Source organism: Petaurus breviceps, unplaced genomic scaffold (genome assembly GCF_028583685.1).
Source record: "Petaurus breviceps papuanus isolate PSGF00001 unplaced genomic scaffold, PetGlider_PUasm1.0 90903, whole genome shotgun sequence".
In the NCBI taxonomy this organism is placed as follows: Eukaryota; Metazoa; Chordata; class Mammalia; order Diprotodontia; family Petauridae; genus Petaurus; species Petaurus breviceps.
In genome coordinates this window covers 10,398,653-10,426,051 of record NW_027187376.1, presented here as the reverse complement: position 1 = coordinate 10,426,051, position 27,399 = coordinate 10,398,653, and the positions used below count along the sequence as shown (strand labels likewise).

General features: G+C 37.2%; 1 protein-coding gene and 1 long non-coding RNA gene across 2 annotated transcripts in view; one reads left to right on the top strand and one right to left on the bottom strand.

Moving 5' to 3' along the window:
* Nucleotides 1-27,399, top strand: part of UNC80 (unc-80 homolog, NALCN channel complex subunit) — a 219,338-nt gene that overhangs the window by 166,870 nt on the left and 25,069 nt on the right. Inside the window, exons 43-55 of the mRNA XM_069075228.1 lie at nt 1,109-1,205; nt 2,828-2,998; nt 4,702-4,794; nt 7,055-7,090; nt 7,470-7,688; nt 11,007-11,207; nt 14,077-14,200; nt 15,152-15,277; nt 16,532-16,655; nt 17,432-17,638; nt 19,975-20,159; nt 21,267-21,432; nt 22,386-22,565. Coding sequence (XP_068931329.1) covers nt 1,109-1,205; nt 2,828-2,998; nt 4,702-4,794; nt 7,055-7,090; nt 7,470-7,688; nt 11,007-11,207; nt 14,077-14,200; nt 15,152-15,277; nt 16,532-16,655; nt 17,432-17,638; nt 19,975-20,159; nt 21,267-21,432; nt 22,386-22,565 — 1,929 coding nt within the window. The remainder of the gene's footprint in view (nt 1-1,108; nt 1,206-2,827; nt 2,999-4,701; nt 4,795-7,054; nt 7,091-7,469; nt 7,689-11,006; nt 11,208-14,076; nt 14,201-15,151; nt 15,278-16,531; nt 16,656-17,431; nt 17,639-19,974; nt 20,160-21,266; nt 21,433-22,385; nt 22,566-27,399) is intronic.
* LOC138151682 (uncharacterized) overlaps nt 21,378-27,399 on the bottom strand; it is a 44,682-nt gene continuing 38,660 nt past the window's right edge. The window contains exons 5-6 of the long non-coding RNA XR_011165888.1: nt 22,439-22,544; nt 21,378-21,516 (exon numbers count right to left, since the gene is read on the bottom strand). This is a non-coding gene — a long non-coding RNA (uncharacterized lncRNA). The remainder of the gene's footprint in view (nt 21,517-22,438; nt 22,545-27,399) is intronic.

Genomic DNA, 27,399 nt, shown 5'->3' with positions numbered 1-27,399 from the left:
AAATTGCTGATCTTGGAGTCAGACAAGCTGAATCAAGACTTGCCTGCAGCACATATTTTATGTAGCAATAAGAAAATCACTTAATTTCTCGATGCGGTAGGTACCTCTGCAAGACTACAAGTTACAGATGAGTTGGCAATTTGCATTGGTTCAGGGAATTTCCTACACTAATGAAATAATAAGTGTAGATCCTGCGAGACCTCAGACTTAGCAGAATGCACAACAGTGTCATCTCCCATTTCTAATCTATGGAGAAATAACTAAAAATAAAAGAGCACCTAATCTAAAGAATTATGAGACTGGTAGGGTGAAGAAATGAAAGAATGTTTTCTCTTAAGGACTAAGAATTAGAAGGGATAGGAGCGTAGGTGGGGAGGGGATGAAAGGAGGGATGATGGAAGGGAGGGCAGGCTGGGGGGGGGGGAGGGAAGTTGGAAGCATCCACTTTTGAAAAGGGACAGGATCAAAGTAGAGAATGGAACAAGTGGGAAGTGGGAGAGGAGGGAGGGAAATATAGTCAGTCTTTTACAATATATCTACTATGTTATTGTTTTGCATTAGCCACACATGTGCAACCTATACTGAACTGCTTATCTTCCCAGTAAGGGTGGGTGACAAGGGAGGAAGGGAATCTGGAATTCAAAGTTTTAAAATCAAATATTCATATATATATATATATATATATATATATATATATATATACATATATACTATTATTAATACTATTTTACATGTAATTGGTAAATAAGATATACAGGCACTGGGGCATAGAGATCCACTGGAAAAGTCGAAAGGGGTATGGGAGAAGATATGGGAGAGAGCAGATTGGAGGAGGGGATATCCTGTGGGACTGCTATTTTGGGGCGGTGGGTAGGGGAAAAACAGGGAGAAAATAAAAAAAAAATGTGAGTTATTAGAAAAAAATAAAAAGATCTTGATGTCCCCATAAATATATATATATATATATATATATAAAGACATTTTAAAAAATTAGAAGGGATGTGGCATCCAAACACAACTATTGTGATAAATCTTCTGTTAAGAAAACAAACTCTTTATCACCAGCAGAATTCACTGAGTTGGGTTCCTTCAACTTTTGCCTCTTCAGATTTTTGCTATGGGAATGAAGATCTGACTTTCTCTATTAGTGAAGCCATCAAGCTCTGTGTCACTGTGGTGGCTTATGCTCCAGAATCCTTCCGCAGGTAACAACTGTTCGTTGTTATTTCATTGTTATTGTTCATTCTGTATTTTGTGCCTGGTGCTAAGGTCACCTGAGGAAGTGTGGGAAGGGACAAGAAAAGATATAGGAGGCATGGTGCTTAACAAATGGAGTGAAGGCAAGGCTATATTTGGGAATAACAGAAATTCTCACTCTTTTGGATGGCATGGTAGTGGAGCCCTCACATTTAGACTCCACTGAATCAATATCTGGTATAAGTTTTTACATATATCAAATTGCTTACTATCTGAGGGAGGAACGAGGTAAGGAAAAGAGAGAGAAAACTTGGGAACTCACATTTTTTAAAAAATTAATGTTGTGAAATTTTCTGTATTACTGAAGAAAATTCTATATTCTGAAGAAAATATTTTTTAAAAACCTAACGTCAATTAGGTGAATTATCGGAGATTTTAGTAATACCTCATTCATTTGAATGCCGCTAATTTGAAATTTGAAATAATTTAAAGGGACTTAGTAAAGTTATTTCATATAGTACAAATTACTAATATAAATAAGATTATTTGGAGGATAATTTAAACATATACAAGACAAACAAGTATTTTCAAATGCATCCAAGCCCACAAAAACATCTATTCACATACAAATAACTGACATGCTAATAAAAAAGCAATACTGACTCTTCATTTTAAAAGATCTCTAAGAGCAAATCAATTATTTGAATGAATGAACTATGCCAACCTAATTTGAGTTACTACATATGCTTCAAAGAAATGAGGCAAAGAAATTATACTCTCCATACATGGTGAAGGAATGCCTCAATCAGAAATTATTTTTGTTCCAAAACCAAAAAGTTGTATGTTTGTTTAGTAAAGTGTTTCCGCTTGAATATCATGTTTCTAAGCTTGCTTTGGCACACATTTCCAACTCTATGGCTTACCAGTCTCCTGACTATTTTACCCCTATTAAATTTGTTCTGTATCACAATGTTTGTAACACTTCCTCCCTTTGTTCTCATCAGTCCATCAACTCCTTTTTCATTTTATTTGCTTCTCTACCCACCCTTCATACATGCCATAAAGAATCACTCTCTGTACTCAATAGCAGTCCTTATCAAATGAATAACTTCTATTCCCAAATAACAAAAATGTGATTTAGACCTCATATTTTTTGTTTTTCCTTGGTCTTATGGTACATTACAAATCATTAATTTCTCGGGTGAAATCAGAATACCCAGTTTTGGCTATGGACAATGTCGATACAGGCAAAATAATGCTGAATTGGTCCAAAGACATTCATTTATGGAAATGCATAGGATCACAGCTAAAGAAGGATATAATCTATTGTAAGAAGCAATGGAAAGAGCATTGGTTCTAGAATCAGGGATGTGAGTCCAAATCTCCTATCTATGTGACCTTGAACAAGTCAGAGCCTCCTTGGGCCTCAATTTCCATATCTGTAAAATATATTAGTTTGGATTAAATGTCCTTTGAATTCTCTTCCAATTCTAGATCTATGATCCTAAGAAAGGATTATTAGGGCTCCTTAGACTGCAGCATTCTTGTTTATTTTATTTTTCCATGGCTTTAAAATGGCAGGTATATGAAAACAAAATGTGAAATGTGATTTACTTTTCTTTTGATGAAGCCTTCAGATGCTGATGGTCTTAGAAGCCTTAGTTCCATGTTACCTTCAAAAGTTAAAAAGACAGACATCCCAAGTGGAAACAGTGCCGGCTGCCCGAGAGGAGATTGCAGCCACAGCTGCTCTGGCTACATCCCTGCAGGCCCTCTTATACAGTGTGGAAGTTCTCACCAGGTAATCCCATTGACAGAAATATCCCAGCCTTAAATCACATTAACATTAAGTAAGAAAATTCCATGAGACAACTAGGTGGTATAGTGGATAGAGTGCTGGGCCTGGAGTCAGGAGAATCTGAGTTCAAATCCAGTCTTGGACACCTCCTAGCTTTGTGACCCTGGGCAAGTCATTTAACCTTCTTTGTCTCAGTTTCCTCTTCTGTAAAATCAGCTAGAGAAGGAAATAGCAAACCACTCCAGTATCTTTGCCAAGAAAACCCCACAGACATGTTCACAAGTCATGAATAGTCAGATATGACTGAACAACAACAATAATGTTCCATGACTCAAAAACAGCACACAAACCATGATCCATTTCCAGATAGCCAAGTTAATGGAAACTTGGGTTTTACTAGCTCATGGTTCTGAATTTATTCCTTCAGCTAGTTAGATGAATTGTATTTCTACTGAAGCATCTTCATGACTTGGAGGTGATCCTTGCTTTTCAGAGGTTATACCAGTGGAATACAAACTCTGGCAATTTAATGCATGCAAATTGATGCATGCATGAACACAACAATAAAAACAAATTTAAAAAGTTGGGAACACACACACACAAGACCATTGTCTTTTCCTGTTGATGTATCCCTTTCACCTTTGAGGTATCAGTTCAGAAGGAAATCTTATCTAGGTTTTTAAGTAAACAGTAAGAATGAAATAAGTAATTGGTGCATCATTACAATCTCTAAATGTGCCTCGGTTGTTGATTTGTTATTATTTTAGTTATTTATTATTATTTCAGTTGTCTCAGTTGTTTTAGACATGGCCTAAAAGAAGAGAAATAATTGACCATATGATTTCTGATGGTTCTTCCCTGATTTATTATTCTGTAGTCATTTGTTATGACAAGTGGGAGAGCTTAGTGTAGAATGGATGACTAGAGTTTCTTACACGTATTTTTCTATTTCTTTGTCTAGAGTCACTAAATTTGGAGTTTCTATAGATTTCAAAACTCTCAAAACCTCTGAGATAAAGTTTGTGTTCATTTATGCAATTTCACTGTTTCAAAAATTCACATTGTTTCAATAATCATGGTTTTATAGTTGAACCTAAATTCACTATTGTTTTAATTTTAAAATTCGCTAATGTCTTAATAATCATGGCTTATAGTTCAACCTAAATGACATAGTTGTAAAAATTACAGAGTTCTCACAAGGTAGAGATTATCATCTTGCCAATATAAAACAAAGGCTAAGAATAATTCACGTCAATATAGTGCATTAAGATCTTCCAAGCTTTTTTTTGTGCACTATGGAGCAGGTGCAGTAAATATCTCCATCCTACAGATGAGGAAACTGAGGTTTGAAAGGTTAGAGGACATTTATCTTGGGTCATACATGTGGTAAATGAATGAGCCCCAAATTAGGTCACCTAAGAGTGCTTCAATTGGAGTCAGAGGACCTAGATTCAAATTCCAGCTTGGCTACTCGCCACCCACGTGCCTGTGAAATAAGTACTTAATTTCTCTAAGACTCAGTTTCTTCATCTGTCAAAAAATAAGAGGGTGGGAGGGGAGACCAGCTTAGATGGTTGCTAAGGTTTCTTCCAGTTCAAGTTAATGGTCTTATAAGTTCACCTTAAGTCTAGAACGCTCTCCACCATAGCCAGGCAGCTTCTTAGATGTAAATGACACTCACAGGTTGTGGCTTAATCTTTTCATAGGCCTATGACAGCCCCTCAGATGAGCAGGTGTGATCAAGGCCATAAAGGGACGACTACTGCTAACCACACTATGTCGTCTGGAGTGAATACAAGGTAATTCTCAGTGATTTATTTTTCAACTTTATTTCTACCAACCTCTTTCGTCGTTATACACTATTGGTTCAGTCTAAATTAGACTGTGCAGCTCATTAAGTGCAATTCTGGAAAGTGCTCAAGTGAAGGACAGTTCTTGGCACATAGTAAGTATTTAATTGATACTTACTAAACCCATGTGACCTTTATAAAAGTACATGTATGGGATGAACTGAATCATTAGTCTATCTCTTTTCTAGGTTCATTTCTTTTTTTTTTTAAGCAATTGGGGTTAAGTAACTCGCTCAAGGTTACACGGCCAGTTATTTCTGGGTGTGGTGCTAAGTATCTGAGCCCGGATTCGATTCCCCAGGTCATCCCGACACTGGGGCCGGTGCTCTTACTTGCTGAGCCACCTGGCCTCTCCTCTAGGTTCATTTCTTTTGCCTCTCAGAGGCAGAGGTTAAGAAATAAAGTGGGGGGGGGAGCAGCTAGGTGGTGCAGTGAATAGAGCACGGACCCTGGAGTCAGGAGGACCTGAATTCAAATCTAACCTCAGACACTTAACACTTACTAGCCATGTGACCTTGGGCAATTCACTTAATCCTAATTGCCCTGCTTTCCACGCCCCCCTCCAAAAAGCAAAAAATAAAAAGAAAGGAAAAAAAAGGAATAAGAAGGGGATCCCCAGTTCTAGTCACTGCTAAGAATAGTCAATTCCTTAATGTCAGTGGGCAGATTAACCACATTGTGCTTCATCCAAATATTGACTTAGCTTCTTAAGGCTTGCTTTCAAGTTTTTTGGCAGTTTGCATTTTATTTAAATGGTCTGTTGATAACTTAGACACTCATACCACTGTCCCATCTGTTGTTGTTTTGATATGGTCTTTTTTTTCATATTTTTATTGATCTCTTAAAATTCTCTGAGACTCAGATAATCTTATTAATGTGGGCAGTCCTCTTATTGGACCTAATCAAGCTGATGTATTTTGGGAAGAAGGTGGCCCCCAGGTAAACAAATCAGGGGAAAGAGGGTAGGACTAATGAAAGAGTGTGTTCCTCAGGAACAGTACTCTGGAGGGAAGCCCTTACCAACTAAAGCAAGTTATGGTGTGTCCACTTCCCCTTCTTAAAAGATTACAATTATTTAGAAAGACCTGTCTTTTTCCAGCACAGAGAAGGTGGCAAGGGAATGGAAATAAGGGGAAATAGAAATTTTCTAGATCTCTCTCCTAAATTAGGTTTTCATGATCAAAGGTTTTTAGATGTAGGGCTAGAAAGCCCTCTTTGCCATCTACTCCAATCCTCCTAGATAGGATACTGGACTTGAAATCAGGAAAACTTGGGTTCAAGTCCTGGCTCAGACATTAACTGTGTGCCCTGAGGAAGTCACTTAATCTCTCTACATTAGGTTTTCTCATCTGTTAAATAAAAGCATTGGACTTGGTGGCCTTTAAGGTCCCTTCCTGCTTAAAATCTATGATCCTATGATCTCTTATTAAATGAAGAAACTGAAGGCCAAAGAAACTAAATCCCATGGTCACACTAGGCACAAATATCAATGGAAGGATTTATACCCAGGTCCCCTGCCTTCAGAGTCAGTAGTCTCTCCACTGTACCAAGGTGCCTCAATGTGTGACAACATTATTTTGTATGACAGAAGTGTTATGAACAGAGTTAATTTTCTTAACATCATATATACCTACATCCAAACAGAAATATAAAAAGACACATAAACCAAATATAAATGACATTCAAATTATCTGACATTTTAGATAATTCAAAGCTCTGATCTGTTCATTAGTACAAATAATTAAGAGTTTACTGAAATTTAAATAATATTTTCAGGAGATCTTTTGTGAAGCTGTGACTGAATGAAATTTGAAGGTGTTTATTTTGGGAGGAAGATTTCCTCAGATGTCTCTCCTATCATCAGCCAGTGAATAAAATGTCTCCAAAGCAGTTTTCTTTCCCTGATCCACTGCAAACAGAATGCCTTGTAATAAATCCTTCCCTTAGAAATACTTTATTTGCAAAATGTCTCAATTGCCCTTTCCTCTGTCTAAATTTGCCTATATAGTATTTCTTTCTAAAATGTCCAGACCTGGTACAAGGAATTGTAGTTGCCATCCACAGTGCCCAAATGAGGCAGTTTTAGCCTTTCTTGGGTTTAATAGATGTGTCATTGTGTGTGTGTGTGAACTGATGAAATTTTAAGTTGCTCCATGGGAAGGGCCCTGTTGTTCCAATAATGATTCAGGCTACATTTCTCACTTCCCAGGTACCAGGAGCAAGGAGCAAAGCTACACTTTATCCGGTACAGTAAGACTTGTATCCTGTCTCATCTCACTCTGTCATCACAGGATGAACTCCTCTGAGCTCTATTGCATTACATAGGATTTCAATGATTTGAGGCAAGGTAACACCTTTACTGGTTAAACCCATGGAAGGTGTCTAAGACAAGAAAAACTAACAAAACTTCTCAGGTTGGAGTGACCCTCATTTCCTAAGCTTTCTCACTTATTTTGCTCTTGCAGAAAGGGTATCATTTTGCAATTATTCTCTCAGATGTGGTTCTATCAGTTCAGCAAGAGGGGTTCATCACCATCTATTCTTTTGGGTCACCTGCAGTTGCCTACTCCACAAAGCTTGTCACACTCTGCCAACCTTTTTAAAAAATTATTATTATTCCCTAGGGAAAACCTACACTTGTTGGAAGAAGGGCAGGGTCTTCCCCGGGAGGAGCTGGATGAACGAATTGCTAGGGAGGAGTTCCGGAGACCCAGAGAATCCCTGCTAAATATTTGCACCGAGTTCTATAAACACTGTGGACCAAGACTAAAAATCTTACAGAACCTGGCAGGCGAGCCTCGGGTTACTGCCTTGGAGCTGCTAGATGTTAAATCTCATATGAGGTACTGTCCTTACTGTCCAAGTGAGCTGTGTCTCTAGGGGTATGTGAAACTCCAGAGAGACAGATTGGGGTAAAAAACATGATTTATTTTCATTCATGAGAAGATTTGGTGTGAAAATCTTATTGTTTGAGACACTGGTTATCTTTCTAGGCTTTTTATAAAGTTATACTTTATCCCAGCAAAATGAGAGATGCCTGCATTGGGAGAGCAACATATGGGAGGGGAAAAAAGTTCCTGGGGACAGACAATCAGGTTTTATCAATGAATATATAAAAATTAGGCACAAAAATAATGACATTTTTCTAGGTTTCACAGTCACCATCAATCAGTGTCCTGAAGAATATGAAAAAGAGGCATTGAAAAATGGACATGAAACATTTTTCAGCTATTTTAAGAAATGTAAAAGTGCAATCCTTAGTATCTACTATAAAATTTTTTTTTATTTTGAGTAGATTGGGCAAATACCAAAGCAATGATCATCAAAAAACTCCAAATCAAAACTCTGTTGGACTGGTACCTATATTTTATCAGCCATATTGTTAACTGCACACCCTATCTGGAAAACATTAAGCCATAATGCAGTATAATAGTTTTAAATGTCAGAGAAATATTTGTAAAAATCATCAAAACCATATTAATGACCAAACTTAAATTCTCAATGTCTTCTGAAAACATGGAATATAACAATTACTCCATATGCTTAGGTGGCTGGCGCTAGACTAATCCATTATAGTACATTAAAGAATCAAATGTGAAAATAGTTAGAAAAAAATCAAGTTGTTAATTTCAAGAAAAATTTTATTCATTACCATAATCAATGGAATTTATAGTAGTAGACTTTATAGAACTCATTTGCATTGAATATCTTTCATTGATATTCTAGAACTGTGAATGTCACAAAGGCAGAGGTGCAGAATGACTGGAACAAAAGAGGAAAGATTATGAAGCTTAAAATAAGAACTCATAAGTATTGAGAATTAGATTTCCTATATAAATATATGTAATTGCTTCAGTTCCATCTGTAGTATCAAATGAGTCTTATTTAATATCAGCTAGCCAAGCAAGGCTTCCTATATTGAGATTCTATATTATAATTCATTAAAACTAAACTTATCACAATTCAGTTTTAGAAAGCTATTGAAGGAGACTTTTGTGACATCAGTACATCTAAGTAATCATTTTTGGTGAGCTAAAGTAGAAGAAAATTACAAAGAATTGGGGAAGGGACAGAAGAAATCATATCAGGGCACAATGAAAAATACCTCTTAGGAATAGTGTAATATGATTTAGTTGAGCAATGATATTATTATATAAAAAGTGGACTGGGCAATATGGTGGCTCAATTTGAGCCAACTTCTTAGGGAATTTGCTAAGTCAGCTGGTCTTCCTACTTAAAAAAAAGTTTAATGTATAGATAATGGCCCAAATAGAGTTAAAATATATGATGGGAACCTTGGAGGTAATCAGTACTCACTATTGTCCCACAGGGCAGATCACTGGATTTAGACCCAAAAGAGGTCATTGGATCATTTATTCCAATCCCCTCATAATGCAGAGAAGTGATTTGGCCAAGATCTCATAGGTCATCAATAGCAGAAATGTGATTTGAAGCCAGGTCATACTGACTCTAAATATGATGTTCTTTCCATTAACACCATCAACTAGGGCACATTTTCCCTTAGACATCATCCCCATCCTAAAGTAACTTATCATCCAATATATCCAAGGCAGAGATGTAAAAAGCAATACAATGTGCAGACACTGTAGTTTTCAACCAAAAAGAGAATTCCGTGTGCTCTCAATGGGGATACATTTCATGTTTTCTCATCCATATCCATGCAACAAAGGACTAATACCTCTACATCATTTAATCTTACAGACATGCATCATTCTGATAGGAAAATTAGTTATTTAATTCTGAAACTCAAAACACCTTCAATAAAAGTCTTTGAGGAAAGGTTGGATGACCACTTACCAGTGGGTACTATAAAAGACTCAAACCTCTCACCTAGAAGTTTGACCAAGTAGCCCCTGAGACTACTTACAATTCTGAAATGCTATGATTTTATAACTTGTAAGGGAAATATTGGGATGGAAGAGTTGATGTATAGAACAGGAAGGCATATTATTGCCCCTCAGATCACATTATGTAGATGACTGCCTACTTCATCTATGACTAATACCAACCTGGAGTATTCGACAATCATGTATTGAGCCCCAAATATATTCTAGGTGCTATGAGGGATTCAGAGATGAGTAAAATACAATTCTGCTCTCAAGAAGCATACAGTCTATTAGAAGAGAGATGTCCACCAATTCTATAATACAGAATAGAATAATATAATATTAAATAAATGTGATAGGTAGCTTCCCACAGCTGCCCCCCCCAGAAGTGCTTTTAACTGATACACTGAGGAAAGAGATTTTACCAACTGGCTGGGATTAGGAAAAGCTTTATGGAAGTGATTGTCCTTCAGTTGGCCTTTGAAAGATGAGCAGGACTTCAACACACATAGATGGGAGAGTTAGGAAAGTGGAATACATTCCAGAGACAGGGGCCAAACAGTTTTAAAAAAAGTGTCATGAGTTCAGAGAATGAGGACTAGGTCATGTCAGAATCATTACAGTATATAAACGGGAAAAGTGGGAGATAAGGTTAGAAATGAATGTTGGAGCCACCCCATAGAAAAGTTTTGAATGGCAAACAAAAGTAACTTAGGCTTGATTTGGCAATACACAGTATTATCATTTACATCAGTGGCACTGCAAAATCCTACTGTGGACCATGGGCCAACAACAACAAACAATTCAGTAATGTTGAGCTATATTTTCATCTTGTGTTTTTTCATTCAATTCAGTTTGTTTAATAATTCATCCATGTTCCACTCTCAGATAATCAAAATATTAAATTACCCAGAAAGCACACTGCCAATCATTTTGGAGAATAAAAAAGTGCTCTATATTAAATTATGTATGCTTATTTATTGAATAATAAATATGATTTTTACTCAATGAAAAGCAATATTACTTGGATGCAAGCACATGCATATGAATCTTTTTACATATTTATATGCACATTTGTATATTCTTATAGGTATAAATACATGTATACATATGTGCCTGACCTACTGGAAGACTCTAGATAGACTGGGAGTGCATAATCATAGAGACTGAGAGTGTAAGATGGGGTGTTGTTAGTTCACTTAAACTAGTTATGAAAAAAAGTGAGTGTTCCTGAAAGGTGGGTGGTTATGCTGCTCTATGGAGAAACTCACATTGTGGAGTCCCATGCTTTCTCTTAATGGGCAATAATTTTAGGTTGGCGGAAATTGCACATTCCCTCCTGAAGCTGGCACCTTATGACACCCAGACAATGGAAAGTCGTGGACTCCGACGATATATCATGGAGATGCTGCCGATCACTGATTGGACTGCTGAAGCAGTGAGACCTGCTCTTATCCTCATCTTAAAGAGATTGGATCGTATGTTTAATAAAATTCACAAGATGCCTACCTTGAGGTGAGCAGGTATAATGGAAACAAATATTTGGTCTGTCTCTAGTGTTACAAACCTTGATGTCTAGGCATGTCATTTATTGATGTTGATGTACTCCACTGAATTGAGACGATGGGTCAAATGGAATATTGCTAGTATCATATCATATACTGTTTATTTTTACAATTGCTTTAGTGACAGGTTCTCAGTTTCAGTGTTAGGGGGAAAAGTTCTTAAAAGAAGCAAAAGTGGTAATCTTGAAATCTATTTTCTTTACCTCTTACTATTATTGGTACAAAGAAAACAATGTTTTAAAGAAATGAAATACTCCATATACAAAACTATACTGAGACAGACTGAATCCTATACTAAAATAACTGAACATATGTACATTTAACCACTTCAATAAAACTAATATGAAATTATAACCACTTGGGTACCAGTTGAATTTCAATAATAACAAACATTTATTAAACCCTGCTCTGTGTAGACCCTTGTTAGGTACTGAGGGAGATATAAAGATAAATGAGAAATAATATCTTCCCTTAAGTGACTTCCAGTCTAGTTGGAATGGTAAGACAATTTGGGGGAGAGGGAGCTGATTTGTGATTTCACTGGGAACTCACTCTTCCAATGCATGTCAGTATCTCCTGAGGAACTTATAGTCTTAAGTTACCTGAGGCTCTGATAATTTAAATGATTTGCCCAAGGTCACATATGCATTGTATCTCACAGACAGAGACTGAACTCAGGTCATACTGACTCCATGGTCATCTCTCTCTCCCATCCAGCATACTGCCCTACATATAATATAAATATTAAATATAATACAAAAACTATACTAAGTATAAATATAAATACTAAGTATAATACAAAAAATAAAATCCAAGTATAATACAAATAACAATATAAGTACCTAAAGTTCTATGAGATCAGATGAAGAAGGGATCACTTCAAGTTGAAGGCATCACTTACAGTGGTGAGGAATATTTTATCTTTATAAAAACCCTCCAAGCAAAGTTTAGTGAAAATATTAAACGTTATACTAAATGATAGTAAAGGGAGTTCCAAAAGTCTTAGTACAGTTATAAGCTTGTAAAGTTGTAAAGTAATAGACAGGTTACTGCTCAGAAATGGTAACAAATACTTTGTCCTTTGAAAAATGAGTTGATTAATGTCTCTGGTACCAAACCAACTAGAAACCTAATTCATTCCAGTATTCCTATGCCCTCAAGTGCTTACAGTTCAATTAATCAAGCAATGCATTAGTCAGATTTGGCAGGCTAGGGTCACGGTGACTGGAAATCACCCTACTGATTCGGGAAAACTACATTTAAGCTAAGTGCTTTTCCCCTCCTTTCCAACTAAATCCAGTCTCTCTTTTTTTTTTTTGCTTTTTGGAGGAGGGAAGGCAAGGCACTTGGGGTTAAGTGACTTGCTCAAGGTCACACAGCTAGTGTTAAGTGTCTGAGGTCGGATTTGAACTCAGGTTCTCCTGATTCCAGAGCTGGTGCCCTATTCACTGTGCCACCTAGCCACCCCAAAACCCAAAGTCTTGCTTAAAATTTAGTGATAATGTTCATGTTCTTCCAATTCTCTGGAATTACTCTTATTCAGGTTCTGCTACTTCTTCATTTAGGTAAACTTCAGGAGTTCTGCTCTTTCAGAATGAAATGCCCAAAACCTTTCCTAATTTTTGGAATTAGGTCATTTTCTTTACCTATAGCCTCCCATCTCACTTTCTTGATGCTCCCACCTTACTGGAGTGACTAGACTAGGATTGGTCGATTTCACTAAACCAGTAATGCCAATTCTTAAGTTACTTCCTGGGTTTTTCCCCCTCTGTGGGTTCTATTAACCCATTGTTGTCCTAGCTTGCCCCCAGATCTTGTAAGGGATGAAATTGACTGTGTTGTTCTTTGTGGGTCCCTAGAATGCTTCAGCTTCCAGGGATGTCAGTTTTCACTCTTTCACAATGTATACATTTCCATCTCAAGTGAGGCAATCAAATAAATGATTATTTGAGGAAGAAAAGACAAGTCATATAACCCCACTTCATGGAACCTCTGAAACTGATGTTGGCTTTGGCAAAGCCAAAATCTATTTATTTTATTAGTGTCAAAGTAAAGAGTACAAAGTAAAAGAGTACAAATATTAAATTCTCAGTCCTGGGGCACTATGCACACTAGGTTTATCAAAACAAAATAAAACTCAAAAACTTGCATGAAGAAGTTAGTTTGTGTAACTCCCTCCCCCAAAAAATATTTTTATGAAGGCCAAAAAAAAGAATAGTTCTAAACTTAACTGCCTTTGAATATGATCTTCATACTAGCAGGAGCTAATATATGTCCAAATACATAATCCCTGATGTATCAGCCAATGGTATCCATATATATATATATATATATATATATATATATATACACATATATATATATATGTATGTATATGTATATATCCATATGCCATCTAACAAGACTGGTTCCGAAATATAACATACATTCAAATGGGTTACCCTAAGATGACTCACTCTATAATGGGTTTTCCATGATGACATTCTCTTGACCCTCTTTCAGAACAAAATATTAAGAATTTAAAATGCAACCCATTCATCATCTTTGTTTTTTTTCAATAGATTTTGTGTCATTAGTCAAGTGAGGCAGGAGTGCCTCTGCTACGTTTCCAATATCTTCTTCCCCTCCCAGTGTGCTCTGTACTTTTGGAACAACATGGGTAAAATCCATCCCGTGTGATGCACTTTGTTGTCTCAGACACCCATCCTGTCTTAAAATGTCTCCTCTTCCTGTCAGAACCACTGTGTCACATTCACCTTGTCTCCAAGCATCTTAGAAGGAGGAACAAGAAGCTAATGGCACCTACTGTTGTATTCCAGGCGACAGGTTGAGTGGGAGCCTGCCAGCAATTTGATTGAAGGGGTTTGTTTGACACTTCAGAGGCAGCCAATCATATCCTTCCTGCCTCACCTTAGGTCACTGATCAATGTCTGTGTCAATCTGGTGAGTAGCCAAGTGGCAATCTTATGAACCTTTACTAAACTTCACTCTGCTATTGACTTCTTTGGACTGAAGATTACAGATCAATCACTTTGCCCATCTCTGCCCATCCATGAAAGCAAACTACTCAGGTGATGCCGTAAATGATGAGGTACATTTTCAAAGTAGTGCATGGGGAGATGCTGGGACTGATCCCTGTGGTAATGGGTTTCAGGTATGTTGCTTCCCACACACTACTTTGAAAATCTGCCTCAGTACGTTGAGCTGAGAGTTGAGGGCTGCGAGTTGGAGAGTGGGGTGGTGGAGACCGCACAACTGGCTAATATTAGGATTAGAAGAGACACTTCAAATCTCCAGAGGAATCTCTTTGGGGGGAAAAGTACAAAATGGCACTATGAGTTGGCCAGGCTAAGGTCTATGTGAATTAAACCAATTACTCTACCAGCTAAGTAATATCCAGAGTCTGGTCCTGAGGTTTTGTGCAATGTGTAGATGCCATGTTAGAACATTTCATCAGATAAGAGCACGTTAGATTAGCTTGTTGCTTAATTTGTAGAGTAATAAACTCTGCATCGCTAGAATGCCTGATGCAAATAGATCAGTTGCCATTATCACCTTCATCAGTACATTCACCACAAAATATATTTTGAATAGCTTTGAATTAAGGAGTAAGTATGACCAGTCTTCTCATTATGAATAATGAGATGGCTTTTTAGTTCATATCTCATTCTATATTACCTGGATCTAAACATTGTACAATACTTAGCATGGACTCAATAAAGTAAATGGACCAGACTCCAGACATTACACACTAGAGGAAGAAAGCAATAGAAAAAATTGAAAGCAAAATGTCCAACCTTGTAATTCTATTTTTGCAATGAACTTAACCCTTCAACTGTAGCTGCATGAAAATGCAATTGTCAAGGCTGGTCATGTGCTCTGTTTGTATTTCAGGTGATGGGAGTAGTAGGACCTTCCAGTGTTGCTGATGGATTACCCCTTCTTCATCTCAGCCCTTATCTCTCACCACCTCTGCCCTTCAGCACAGCTGTTGTCCGGCTTGTAGCATTGCAGATACAGGTGTGACTGCCTGGCCTGTTGTCAGGCTCATTAATTTTTTAGTTGAGGCACCAGATCATGAGTGCTCTCTTTTTTGCTGCAAAGTCTGGGCAAAATCTGTGGAAAAAAAAATATTTAAATACTATCCCCCTTAGGTAGGCTTAAAGCATCAGCCCTGAGCTTAGTCCTCACATTTTTCTCTCATTCTTCTGAAGAAACAAAAATAGCAGAATCATTTGGACCTATAAACAAACACTGTAGGAATCCTTTCAAATATACAGATACCACAGGAAAAGAAAATACTGCTCACAGATAATCAACTCATGATGTTTGTTTTTTAAAAGTTCATTATTGCACTAAATATTGAAAGTCTGGCAAAAAGATCAAAGATAATTACAAAATAAGTCTTCTTTTTGAGATTATCACCAGACTTTGAATATTTTAATTTTCTTTAATTAAAGGGTTTGGGTTTTTTTTGTTGTTGTTAGTTGAGTATCTGTGTGTGCTTGGGATATTTATCCCTATATATTTCATCTCTGCCAGAATGGCAAGCTCCTTGGCTTATCTATGTTTCATTCAATTACAGAGAGGTCAAAGTCATCATCAAGGAATATTGTGTCCCAAAGAAGTTCTCAACCAATAGCTGACAAACCAGTGTGAAGGGGGTGGCTGGTCTGTCCATCATCCAGCAATCACCAACTTAGAAGTCACCCAGAACATGTATAGATTGTAAAAGAGAGGTTAAACACAGAGCTATGATTGTCACTTAGAACGGGATAGACATCCCTAAAATGATGTTATTTCAATTACCAGTGTAAAGATATTATTTATTTCTTCCCATGTTGCTTAGCTCTTTCTGACTTGAAGAGTGCCCTCCTCAGGGGTAAGAGGACTTTTTAGTCAGACCTGACCTGAATGACTCTCAAGTGGCAAGTTCTCATTCTCTTCCTCTTTACTCACCTCTAAAATGGAGGGCATTGGTTGGGAGAGAGGGAAAAGTAAAGGGGAAAATTAGTTTAATCCACACCATGAATACTGTTTTCCATGCCATTTTCAAAGTTGTATCCCTTGCCACTCTGTTTTTAGTCATATTAACACTTACTATGGCAAGTCTGTGGTCAGATTTCAATTTTGAGTGAATCCGGTGTCCTGCATAGACCATAACCATACTCACAGTTTACAGGAGCAACAGGGAAATCACCACCTGTGTTGTGTTGCTAATAAAGAGGGGGCAGAGGTCAATTAATATCTCTTTTTCTTATTATTACTGCACAGGCTTTAAAAGAAGATTTTCCCTTAAGCCATGTGATCTCCCCATTCACCAATCAGGAGAGAAGGGAAGGGATGCTTTTAAATCTACTCATCCCATTTGTGCTCACAGTAGGATCTGGAAGCAAAGGTCTGATTAATTTAATGAAAGGAGATACATTGTTGTTGTTTTTATTGTTGTTACTGGTGTTGTCTTCCTAAATGACCAATGTGTGAGTTTCTTCTAAGGCTTTCACTGGAGGTTGCCTGAGGGATTTAATCAAAGATACCTTAGGAGACATTTCCCTTTTTTTTTTTTTCAGTAGAGTCAATATGGAACAACAGTTTCTCCACTTCACTTTCTGGATGAGATTTTTCCCTTTGGAAATGATTCAGTACAGAAAAAAAAAGTCAGGAGGATATGGTTAAACTTAACTAGCAGTGACTGAAGATTTCATTTGGAGGGTGGGGTTTTCTGGGGAAGAGGCTGTGAATTGATGTTTTTGCTACCAAGGAGTTGATTTAAAACCTGGCAACTGTTACATAATCATTTTGCATTCTCTCTCTCTTTCTCTCTCCTCCTTCCACTTCTTATGGGGATTTGCCCTTATTGGGGCAGAGTTTATCTCAAGTGTAGGGGAAACAGTCATTGAGTATATGAAAGGAGAAAGCAGGTAATTTGTCTGAGACCACTGAGATTTTCTGTTCTGCTGTGAAAAATGTGCCTGGCTACCAATAACATTGTGTTTGTCCATAGGAGAAGCTGTGCCACAACCTTATGAGATGGAGGATGAGTCCTCAGTTATAGATGTTCTAATTTGAAATTGGAAAACAGAGCTGAATTTTACTATGTATAATGAAAAAAAAAAGCATGCATTTTGATGAGTTTTCTTTCCACTTTCCCACCCCAAATTCTGCCCCCTTCAGATAGCCCATGGTTAGAGCAGCCTGAAGTCCTTCTGCTGCTCCAGACTGTTATCAATATCCTCCTACCTCCTCGCATCATTAGCACATCTCGAAGCAAGAACTTCATGCTGGAGAGTTCCCCAGCCCACTGCTCTACCCCTGGGGATGCTGGGAAGGATCTACGCAGGGAAGGTCTGGCTGAGTCCACCAGTCAGGCTGCATATTTAGGTGAGTGAGAAGCTTTACTATGTCAAAAAGAGAGTTGGTATGTTGGTAAACAACACTTAAAAGAATAAAAATGAAACTAGTCCAAAATGCATGTTTTTTTAAACAGATTTTTGACCCAACTGCTATCTATGAAAGTGTCTTCAATGATACAAGGCCTGGTTTGCTTGATTTTTAAAATGACATTTGGAAAAGTAGGAAAGGCAGCTCAAATGAGTCCCCTGGCCCCCATCATACCTGAGCAATGAATCACAAATGAGAATCAGCTATAGCTTGAACAATATGAAATCTCAACCTAATCTAGAATACTAGGTTCATTATTAACTGATCAACCTGCCTCTCCAAACTCATCTCTCCTTATGGTCCAACACAACCCTTCACTTTAGGGAAGCCATTTTACTCAATCTCCTACCACCCATGCCATATTTCTCCACCTCTCTAACTTTTGTAATGTTAATACTGATACACATAGCAATGAAAAGCTGCTATTAGGCTTTGTGAAGTGAGGTCCATGGCTAAACAACTCAATTATGTATGAGAGCAGAAATGAAAATTGGCAGGCAGGAAGTAATGGAAAAAAAGAAGTTTCAAGAAAAGAATAGTGCAATAGCAAAGGTTGCTGCATCCACAGCACTTTTCCTTCTGTGGCATGCTTTTTCATTTCCTGAGGCAAAACTTGGTGGAGATAAAGGAGTTCAGGAAAAGGATAAGAAAATTGGTGGTTGGGACAGTAGAGTGGGCAGGGCTACAATGGTAGGGAATATTTGTGGTAGGTACACTCTGGGAAAGAATATATTTGGCCACCCATGCCCATGAACCCCTGATGAAACCATGCTATCCTTTTCCTCACAGAAGATGATGGCACAAGGTGGAAACTGAGACTTTTTGAACATGGTTAATAAGTTAGTTTGCTTGACTATTCATGTTTCTTACAAGAATTTTTTTCTTTTTTTCAGTATGGAGGAGAGTAGGAGAAGGAGAAAATAGATTTTTTTATTAAAAATATATTTTTAAAAAATATGTTTATAGTTGATAATTAAGGAGAAGGAAGAAGTATGTATAGTCAGAACCAAACAGTATTGGTAACTCAGCTGCCATGAAAGCAGAAATATGTGATTCAGAATTGGAGGCAAAAACCAGTAGTTTTCAGCTGAGATGTATTCTGATTTGGTAAAAGAGGGAAGAAGGAATCCATTCACCTAGTGGCAATTTTTGTAAAGGACACTACAAGAAAAAGCTCATCTTGCTAATTAAAAGGAGGTCTTTTCCATACTTCATTTGGGAAACCTAGGCTAGAGAAAAGCTAACCTCAGAACTGACCGAAGTGATTGCCTCAGAAATAGAGAGGAAAGGATGGCTTCAAAAGCTGACACACAAGTAAAAGCAACAAGGAATCCTTGAGCACAGGAACTTTTCTTTGTAACAGTCAACCAATAACCATTTATTAAGCACCAAATATGTGCTAGACAGCAAGGATACAAAGACAAAGCATGGAAAAAAATCTCTGCTCTCATGGATCTTAATATCTCCAACACAGAGCCTGGTACATAGTTGGTGTTCAATAAATATTTCTTGATTGATTAAATAGCTATAGTCAAGTCAAGTCTTCACTAACTGTTTCTATGCGCCGGGTGCTATGGTAAACAAAAAGAAAGTCTCTACACACAAGGAAATTATATTCAAATGGAGGAAGTCAGACAATACATAAAAGGGAGCTGAAAAGAAGGGGCAGAAGGCATGGTAGCAAAACCTAGAGAACAAAAGAAGGGCTTGTCTGAGCCCTTCCTTAGAATGGAGGAGGACATCCAGTAGGGGAAGAGGGGCTTCAAGGACAAAACATGAAGGCAGATGATACGTGTTGGCATAGTCCAGAGGGTAAAATATGACTGGTCTGAACTCTTGCTCAAAAGGAAGGTTCCAGAAGGAGCTCACACATTTTTGCTTTGGAGGTCAATAATAATATTGCTATTTGCCACAGAGCTACTCTATAATTTTTAGATAACAAAAGATTTATGAATCTTGTTTTGAAAAATCCTCTTCTGTTCTTTGCTCAAGTTATTTTCCTCTGAGTCTTACAAAAATTTGACTAAATGTATCAGAGAAGAGTATTTGGGTTATCTTAGTGCAAAAGTTAGAATCTAGTTCACCTGCTTGCTACATTTACAAAAGGCTTAACCACTTATAAAAGAGGGAGGAAAAAAATCTCCCTCTGAAGCCCCTGACTTTGTTGAAATGCTCAGGAGTTAATTGAAAACTTAAGTGTGGTTGCTTTAACCTCTTTCTTGTCCCAATAGCAATTCAAGATAATCATGCCATTTTTTGATTTTCCCAATCTCCAGCTCTGAAGGTGATTCTTGTTTGCTTTGAGAGGCAGCTTGGCAGTCAGTGGTATTGGCTGAGTCTACAAGTCAAAGAGATGGCATTAAGAAAGGTGGGAGGGCTGGCCCTATGGGACTTCCTCGACTTCATCGTTCGAACTCGGATTCCCATCTTTGTTCTCCTAAGGCCCTTTATTCAGTGTAAGGTGGGTGTTCCTCCTCCTGAAGTTGATCGACTTATTAAATAGTGCCTAATAGTTGATCATGCATTTTCTATGGAAAAGAATGTTATTAAACTGTTGCTATTTTTACTACAATGATTAGATGAAGAATCAATGAAGAAATACAGGTTTTTTACCATATATCCTGAAGGCCAACTAACAGAGTACTCAGGAAACACTCAAGGAATTAAAATTCCAAATTTGATTTTTCTCTACAAACCATCTATTATCACAGAATCTGTGAGGCTCCAGCAGATCCAACTGTCAGAAAGAAAAGGCTGGGGGTGAATGGTACTATACAGGGGAAAGTTATGGACCTGGGTTCAAACCCTCAGATGTGCCATTTGCTATCTTTGGGACTTGGGGCAAGTTTCTTCTCCTGTTTGGGACCCCATTTCCTCATGGACAAAATGAAAGGTCAAATGACTAGCAAGGTCTACCTAAGAAGTGAGGCTGAGACTGAAACTTAAGCCTTCTGATTCCTCAGACAGGACTCTCATTTACTTTAGCAGTGGTTGTTAACCTTTTTTCTCCCATAAACCCCTTCGAAAGTCTGGTAAAGCCTAAAGAAAGTCCTTTTCTGAATACTGTTTTTAAATAGATAACATAGAAGTACAAAGGAAACTTGATATAAAGTTATCAAAATATTTAAAAAGAAACAAGTTCATAGACCCTAGGTTAAGAATCCTTGCACTATAAGCAGAGTGACATAATGTATAGAAGTCTGGACATATACAGTCTATATACAGTCTGAGAGGGCTGAGTTCAAATCCTGTATTACTAAAGATATGACTCCTGGTAAGTCATTTAACCTCTATAAACTTCAGTTTCCCCAAATGTAAAATGGATTAATAATAACAACCTACATCACAGCTTGTTGTAAGAGTCAAATAAACTATCTATAAAGGGCTTTGTAAACCATAAAGCATTGTAGCTAGTATTAGTACATAATTGCCCTATTTTAAAATATTTATAGCTTGAAATGCTTAGTAGTAACTCATTTTCCTATTCTCTCTATGCACAACTTTGCTGGGACAATGATTGAACATTAGGAATGGAGGAGATCCCGTTGCTTCTTTTTTCCCCCTTCAGCTTTTAGCTCAACCTGCTGAGAACCATGAGGAGTTATCTGCCCGACAACACATCGCTGATCAGCTGGAGAGGCGCTTCATCCCACGGCCCCTGTGCAAGAGCTCTCTCATTACTGAATTCAACAGTGAACTTAAGATTCTAAAAGAGGCTGTGCACAGTGGGTCAGGTGAGGGTGTTTGGTGGGAACCACCATATTTGGACATTCTTTGGCCATTCCACAACATCTCTCCATCTAGATGGTCTAATTCATCTGGAAAAAAAATAAGGTCTCTTTAGTTTCAATATTCTATAATATATATAAACTATATATCAGATTTTTCCTTCCTACATGCTTCAACTGAATAAAGAAGGTTCTTGCTCTACAGTTTCCTAAGAATTTCCTCCTTCCCCCCCCAGAGTTGACTCCATAAAAAATATTATTTTATGTCAAAAGGGGGCACCCATAACCAGCACATGTGGAAAGTAAATGACACATTTGTACCTTCAGTGCTCAATATGACAATGTGGTAAGGAAAAAAGAAATGATGAGAATATAATCCAAGCTTGGTGACATAATAGTCTTACTGTTTAGATCTCTACTGTAAAGTTAAAGAGAACAATAGGGGATGGAGGGATATTAAAATTAATTTTCAGAAAAAAAGTGGAAGTTGTTCTTGGATTTTGTATTCTTTTAAATGTGAGTTGCATTGGAAAACACAAATTTGAACATTTTTATCAAGGTATATAAGGTAAACATTGGCAAATTGGCAGCACCAATGTCCTACCAACCAGAGAAAAAGAAATACAATCTGTGAAGAAAGCAACATGAAAGCACTTTCTAGATAATACCATAGGTAACTTGTGCCAATTTCACTTCAAATACTTGTAAGCATATTTTATCCAAGATTGATTCTTTATATTCCCATTCATTTTCCTACTTATATATTTTTATACTTCAGTCCTGCTTACTTTTCCTACCTTTCTTCATTCCCACTTACTTTTTTTCTACTTACATTTCAATTGTTCACCTTTTGTCAGCAACACACTTAAGTAGAAAAAATCTTTGGAACTTTGTATTTTGTTTTGTTTTAGCATTTCTGAATATGCATTTTTTTTACTTTGTTTCCCATCCCTACATAGCCTACCAAGGGAAGACGTCCATTAGCACAGTGGGCACCTCTACTTCTGCTTACCGCTTGAGTCTGGCCACCATGTCCCGCTCCAACACTGGCACTGGCACTGTTTGGGAGCAGGACAGTGAACCTTCCCAGCAAGCTTCCCAGGATACCCTGAGTCGTACTGATGAAGAAGATGAAGAAAGTAAGCAGCATGACAAGATTTGGAAAATGTTTTTTTTTTTTCAGGCTAAATAATAAAAGCAGGAAGGGAATACATTGACCTTTGTGTATTTTCCAGCTCTTGTTTCTGTGGATTCTTCAGGAATGCCTTCATAATTATTCCAATACAGAGTAATCAGCATGTTATAACCCTACTGTTTCTATCATTCTTAAGTTGTTCCAAGCAGTTAAATTTTAATTTTTCATGATAAATTGTCCAGGGATTGTATACATAAAATAAATGCACTGATGGGTCCCAAACATCATTTTTGCTCACAGATTCAACCTGTTTCACCAACCTTAAGTTTTTTGTACTAAAAACAAAAATAACAAAGTAAAACCATTTGAATCATATTTTTTCCTGAAATACTATGTACAATATAATGGAAAGAGCATTCAATTTGGGAATCAAGGACCTTAGGTTTGAATTCTCCTCCTTATACTAACTAGCCATGGAAGATTGACCAATTTAATTAACTTGCATATTAATTTGCCTCAGTTTCCTCATATGTAAAATGGCAATAATGGTACTTGCATATGTAGATCACCTATGTTATAAAGAAAGCACTTTATAATTCATTCATAAAATGTTGTATATATACATTTTTATTTTCAAATGCATGTATCCCTGCAAAACCACCAAAATAACCCCAAAGGAAATGAGGAGACAGAGCAACAGGGCTGGAAAGTAATCCCTAAATAATTGGAGCTAACAATACTGGTTGTAACATAAGATACTGGCAAAGAATTGGGGGAGTAAAACCTGAGTTTGAGTGGGAGATAGTGCCATAAACAAGGACATGAACTGTGAAAGTATCTTTCTGTAGGTGCCGCAGATACAGCATAATGAAGTAGGCTTATCTATCTCATGTGTACATCATAAGAGAAGGTTTTTAAAGACAGAAGTAGGACATAAGCAGACGTGTGCAGGTAAATATTTAACAATGGACTTTAAAAGAATGTGTACATGACACATTTTAAAGTTTAGTCAGTATCATTAACATTTTCTTAAGTCTATAGTCTAGACTTAACAAAGAATCTAGACAAAACAATAAATCAAGGTCATTTGTAACTTTGCCCAAAGGGTAAGAGTTCACCCTGAAAATTTAACAGTCAGTTCTCTCAAGTCATTTTGAGCTTGCTCCAGCATACTCCTGAAACTTAGGATATATTGTAGGCCACTATATGATACTCAGTGTGAAAGTTGTGCCTGGAAATGTCATTAAAACAAAGTACCAGTGCAGAATATACAGAACACTTAAAAAAAAGCCCTTTCTGAATTTAGGGATAAGAATTTCATTAAATTAGGAAATAATATCTACTAATGTAGGTCAGTTGCTTCTCTGTAACTAATGGACTTAAAATATTGCCTAGAACAGGGAGAGGTTAAGTGATTTGCCCATAGAAACAACCAGTATGTCTCAGGGGCAGATTGAGCCCAGATGCTCCCAGCTCCCTCTCTATTCACTACACCATTATGAATTCTGTGAATTTAGTAAAAAAATTTTTAAAATGGGGACTCTAAATTGAATTCTGAGTAACAAATATGAATGAAGGATGTTTGATAGGAAGATATAGTGTTAAAATCCATATTAGTTGTATTTCAAAACCCAGTAATAGATGTCATCAGATACCCTCCCAAAAAAAAGTATGATGATTTTAATGTTATGCTACACCAAACCTACAGGTGCATTTGTTTCTGAAGTACTCAAGTAACTGGTTTATAGATTGATAACTGCTCATGGAAAAATACCTAGAACTCTAAAATGAAAAATCCTGACAAAGCTACTTGAGGTTAAAGTCATTGTCATTATGGCAGGAAGATGGGACACTGAAGGGCACTTAGAGGAAGAACAGTTTTTTCCTGTGATGTTCCTGAATGCCAAGACTATTGGAAACAGTCAAATCACACATATATTGATTGCACCAGCATTTCTGTCAGAAATTTCAAGGAATTAGACATTGGGGTTAAGTAGATGAATAAGCCCTTCTTGTGGCAGTGCAAGTGAGTGAAATGAGTGCAGGTGAAAGACCAGTCAAGTGTGGTTGTGGTGGTGCACACTTGTACTCTGTCCTGGTGCCTAAGAATGTTTACCAGTGATGCTGCTTTAGATACACACACACACACACACACACACACACACACACACACACACACACACCCCTTGAGCAAAATCTGGAAGAATAGATAATGCTGTAAGTTTGGGTTTGAGCCGACCCAGTATGCATTCCTCATGCCCACGAACAGGTACTGAGGTTGTTAATAATTTTCCTTAAGTTCAAGTAATAGTCAGAATTTAAAAGTAGATGCTAATTATTTTGGTTTGTTTTTTTGTTATCAGAAGTATAAGGGTGGCAGGAGAAGTAAAGTGCCATTCTGACACTTTTTATGAAAGCCTGGAAGTCATCCCAGTAATAACATCAGTCCTTCCTGGTGAACTGTGAAGTCTTCCTTCCACCCAGGAAAGAAACTGGGGAAAAAGAAGATTGGAAGTTGTAGCAATGGAGGCCAAGAGCTGACACTTAGCAGAGAGTGGGGAAAAGTATTTCATTAGAATGTTCCTCTCCCAAGATGGTGACAAGCTCCAACCATAACTGTTCTCTATAGGGTTGGCTTTGTCCTGCCTTTCCATCATATCACACTTGTTGTAGGGGCAGGGTTGGGATATGAGGACCACAGGGGTAATTGAGAATCAGGTGAGATCACATAATAAACAAATATTTATTGATTACCTATTCTGACTTCCTACTAGATAACAGGAATCAGACAAAACATGTAAGATTTGATCCTTGCCCTCAGGATTTAGAATTATCAACAAGACATAAACTTATGGAAATGAAATTACATATGAGCTAACCATGTAAGACAATGCCATAAGGATGAGGTGGAGAGTATCCAGAGAACAGCAGCCAGGGTGGTGAAGAGGAGGGCAACCAAGATAGTGAAAGGTCATAAGACCATGCCATATGAGGATTGATTAAAGGAAATGGGCATGTTTAGAATAAAAAAGAGAAGACTCGGGGTCATGATAGTTGTCTTCAAGCATGTGAAGAAAAGTCATGTAGAGGAGAGATTGGGCTTGTCTGTTTGGCCCTTGAACCAATAGCAATGGCTGCAAATTGCAAAGAGGCTAATTTAAGTTTGAAGTCAGGAAAAACTTCCTAACCATCAGAGCTGTCCAAAAGTGGAATGTACTGCCTCAAGAAGTGATGGATTCCCACCCCTTGGTGGTCTTCAAGTAGAGGCTGGATGACAGCCACTTACTGGGTATGTTACAGCCAGAGTTCCTTTCATGTAGGGGTTGTCTTCTGAGGTTCCTTGAAACACAAAATCTGTGATTCTGTGAACTTTGCTAGGTAATTTGGGATTATGTCAGCTTTTCTCAAACTTTTTGGTCTCAGGACCCCTTTACATTCTTTTAAAAAATAGTATTTAGCATTCTTTTGAAATTGTTAATTCTAAATTCTCTCCTTACTTCCACCCCTCTTTCATCCACTGAGAAAGCAAGCAAATTGATGTCAATTATTTATGCATGTGAAATAATGCAAAACATTTCCATGTTAGCCATATTCTACCACCAAAAAAAAGGTAAAATAAATCAAGTGACAAAATTACATTTCATTTTGCATTCAGAGTTCACCAGTTCTCTCTCTGTAGGTGGATAGCATTTTTTCAATATGAGTCTTTCAGAACTGTCTCAGATAACTGTATTGATCAAAGTAACCAAATCTTTCACATGTGATCATCATTACAATATTTCTGTTACTGTGCACAATGACCTCCCAGTTCTTCTTATTTCATTTTGCATCAGTTCAAATAGGACTTAACATGTTTTCTTTTCTTTTTTCTGAAACCACCTCCCTAATCATTTCTTATAGCACAATAATATTCCATTATAATAATATGCCACAACTTGTTCAGCCATTCTCCAATTGATGAGCATTCCATCAATTTCCAATTTTTTGCCACCACAAAAAGAGCTGCTGTAAAAATTCTAAATATATAGGTCATTTTCCTTTTTCTTTGATCTTTTCAGGGTATGGATCTAGTGGTGGTATTGCTGGGTCAAAGGGTATGCAATTTTCTTGCCCTTAGGGCATAGTTCCAAATTGTTCTCCAGAATGGTTGGACCAGTTGACTAATTCACCAGTAGTTCTTTCCTATTCTTCATCCCCTCCAGGATTGGTGATTTCTTATAGGTGTGAGATGGTACCTCACAGTTGATGTAATTTGCATTTCTCTAATCAAGAGTGATTTAGAGAATTTTTCATATAACTATAAATAGCTTTTATTCTTCTGAAAACTGCCTGTTCATATTCTTTAACCATTTATCAATTGAGGAACCCCTTTTATTTTTATAAATTTGACTCACTTCTCTATATATTTGAGAAATGTGGCCTTTATCACAGAAACTTTCAAAAAACACTTTTTATATTGTTTTATTGTCTTTTATTTTTTATTATTATTTTTGTCTTTTAGCAAAAATGTAGTTTCCCTGATTTTCTTTTTTGCTTTTGTTTTGTCTGAGATCGTGATTGCTTTTTTTACATCAGATGAAGAATAAAAGATTTTGCTCCAGTCCTTTATTTTAATTCTGTGTATGTCTTTCTGTTTCAAGTGTGTATACAACATATTGTTGGATTCTGGTTTCTAATCCATTCTGCTACGCACTTCTGTTTTATGAGTGAGCTCATCCCATTCACATTCACAGTTATAATTACTAAACGTGTATAGCCATGTATTGCCTTCCATCTTATTCTATTTATCCTTCTCTCTCTTTTATTTTTATCCTGTCCCCTCTCAAAAGTCTGGTTCA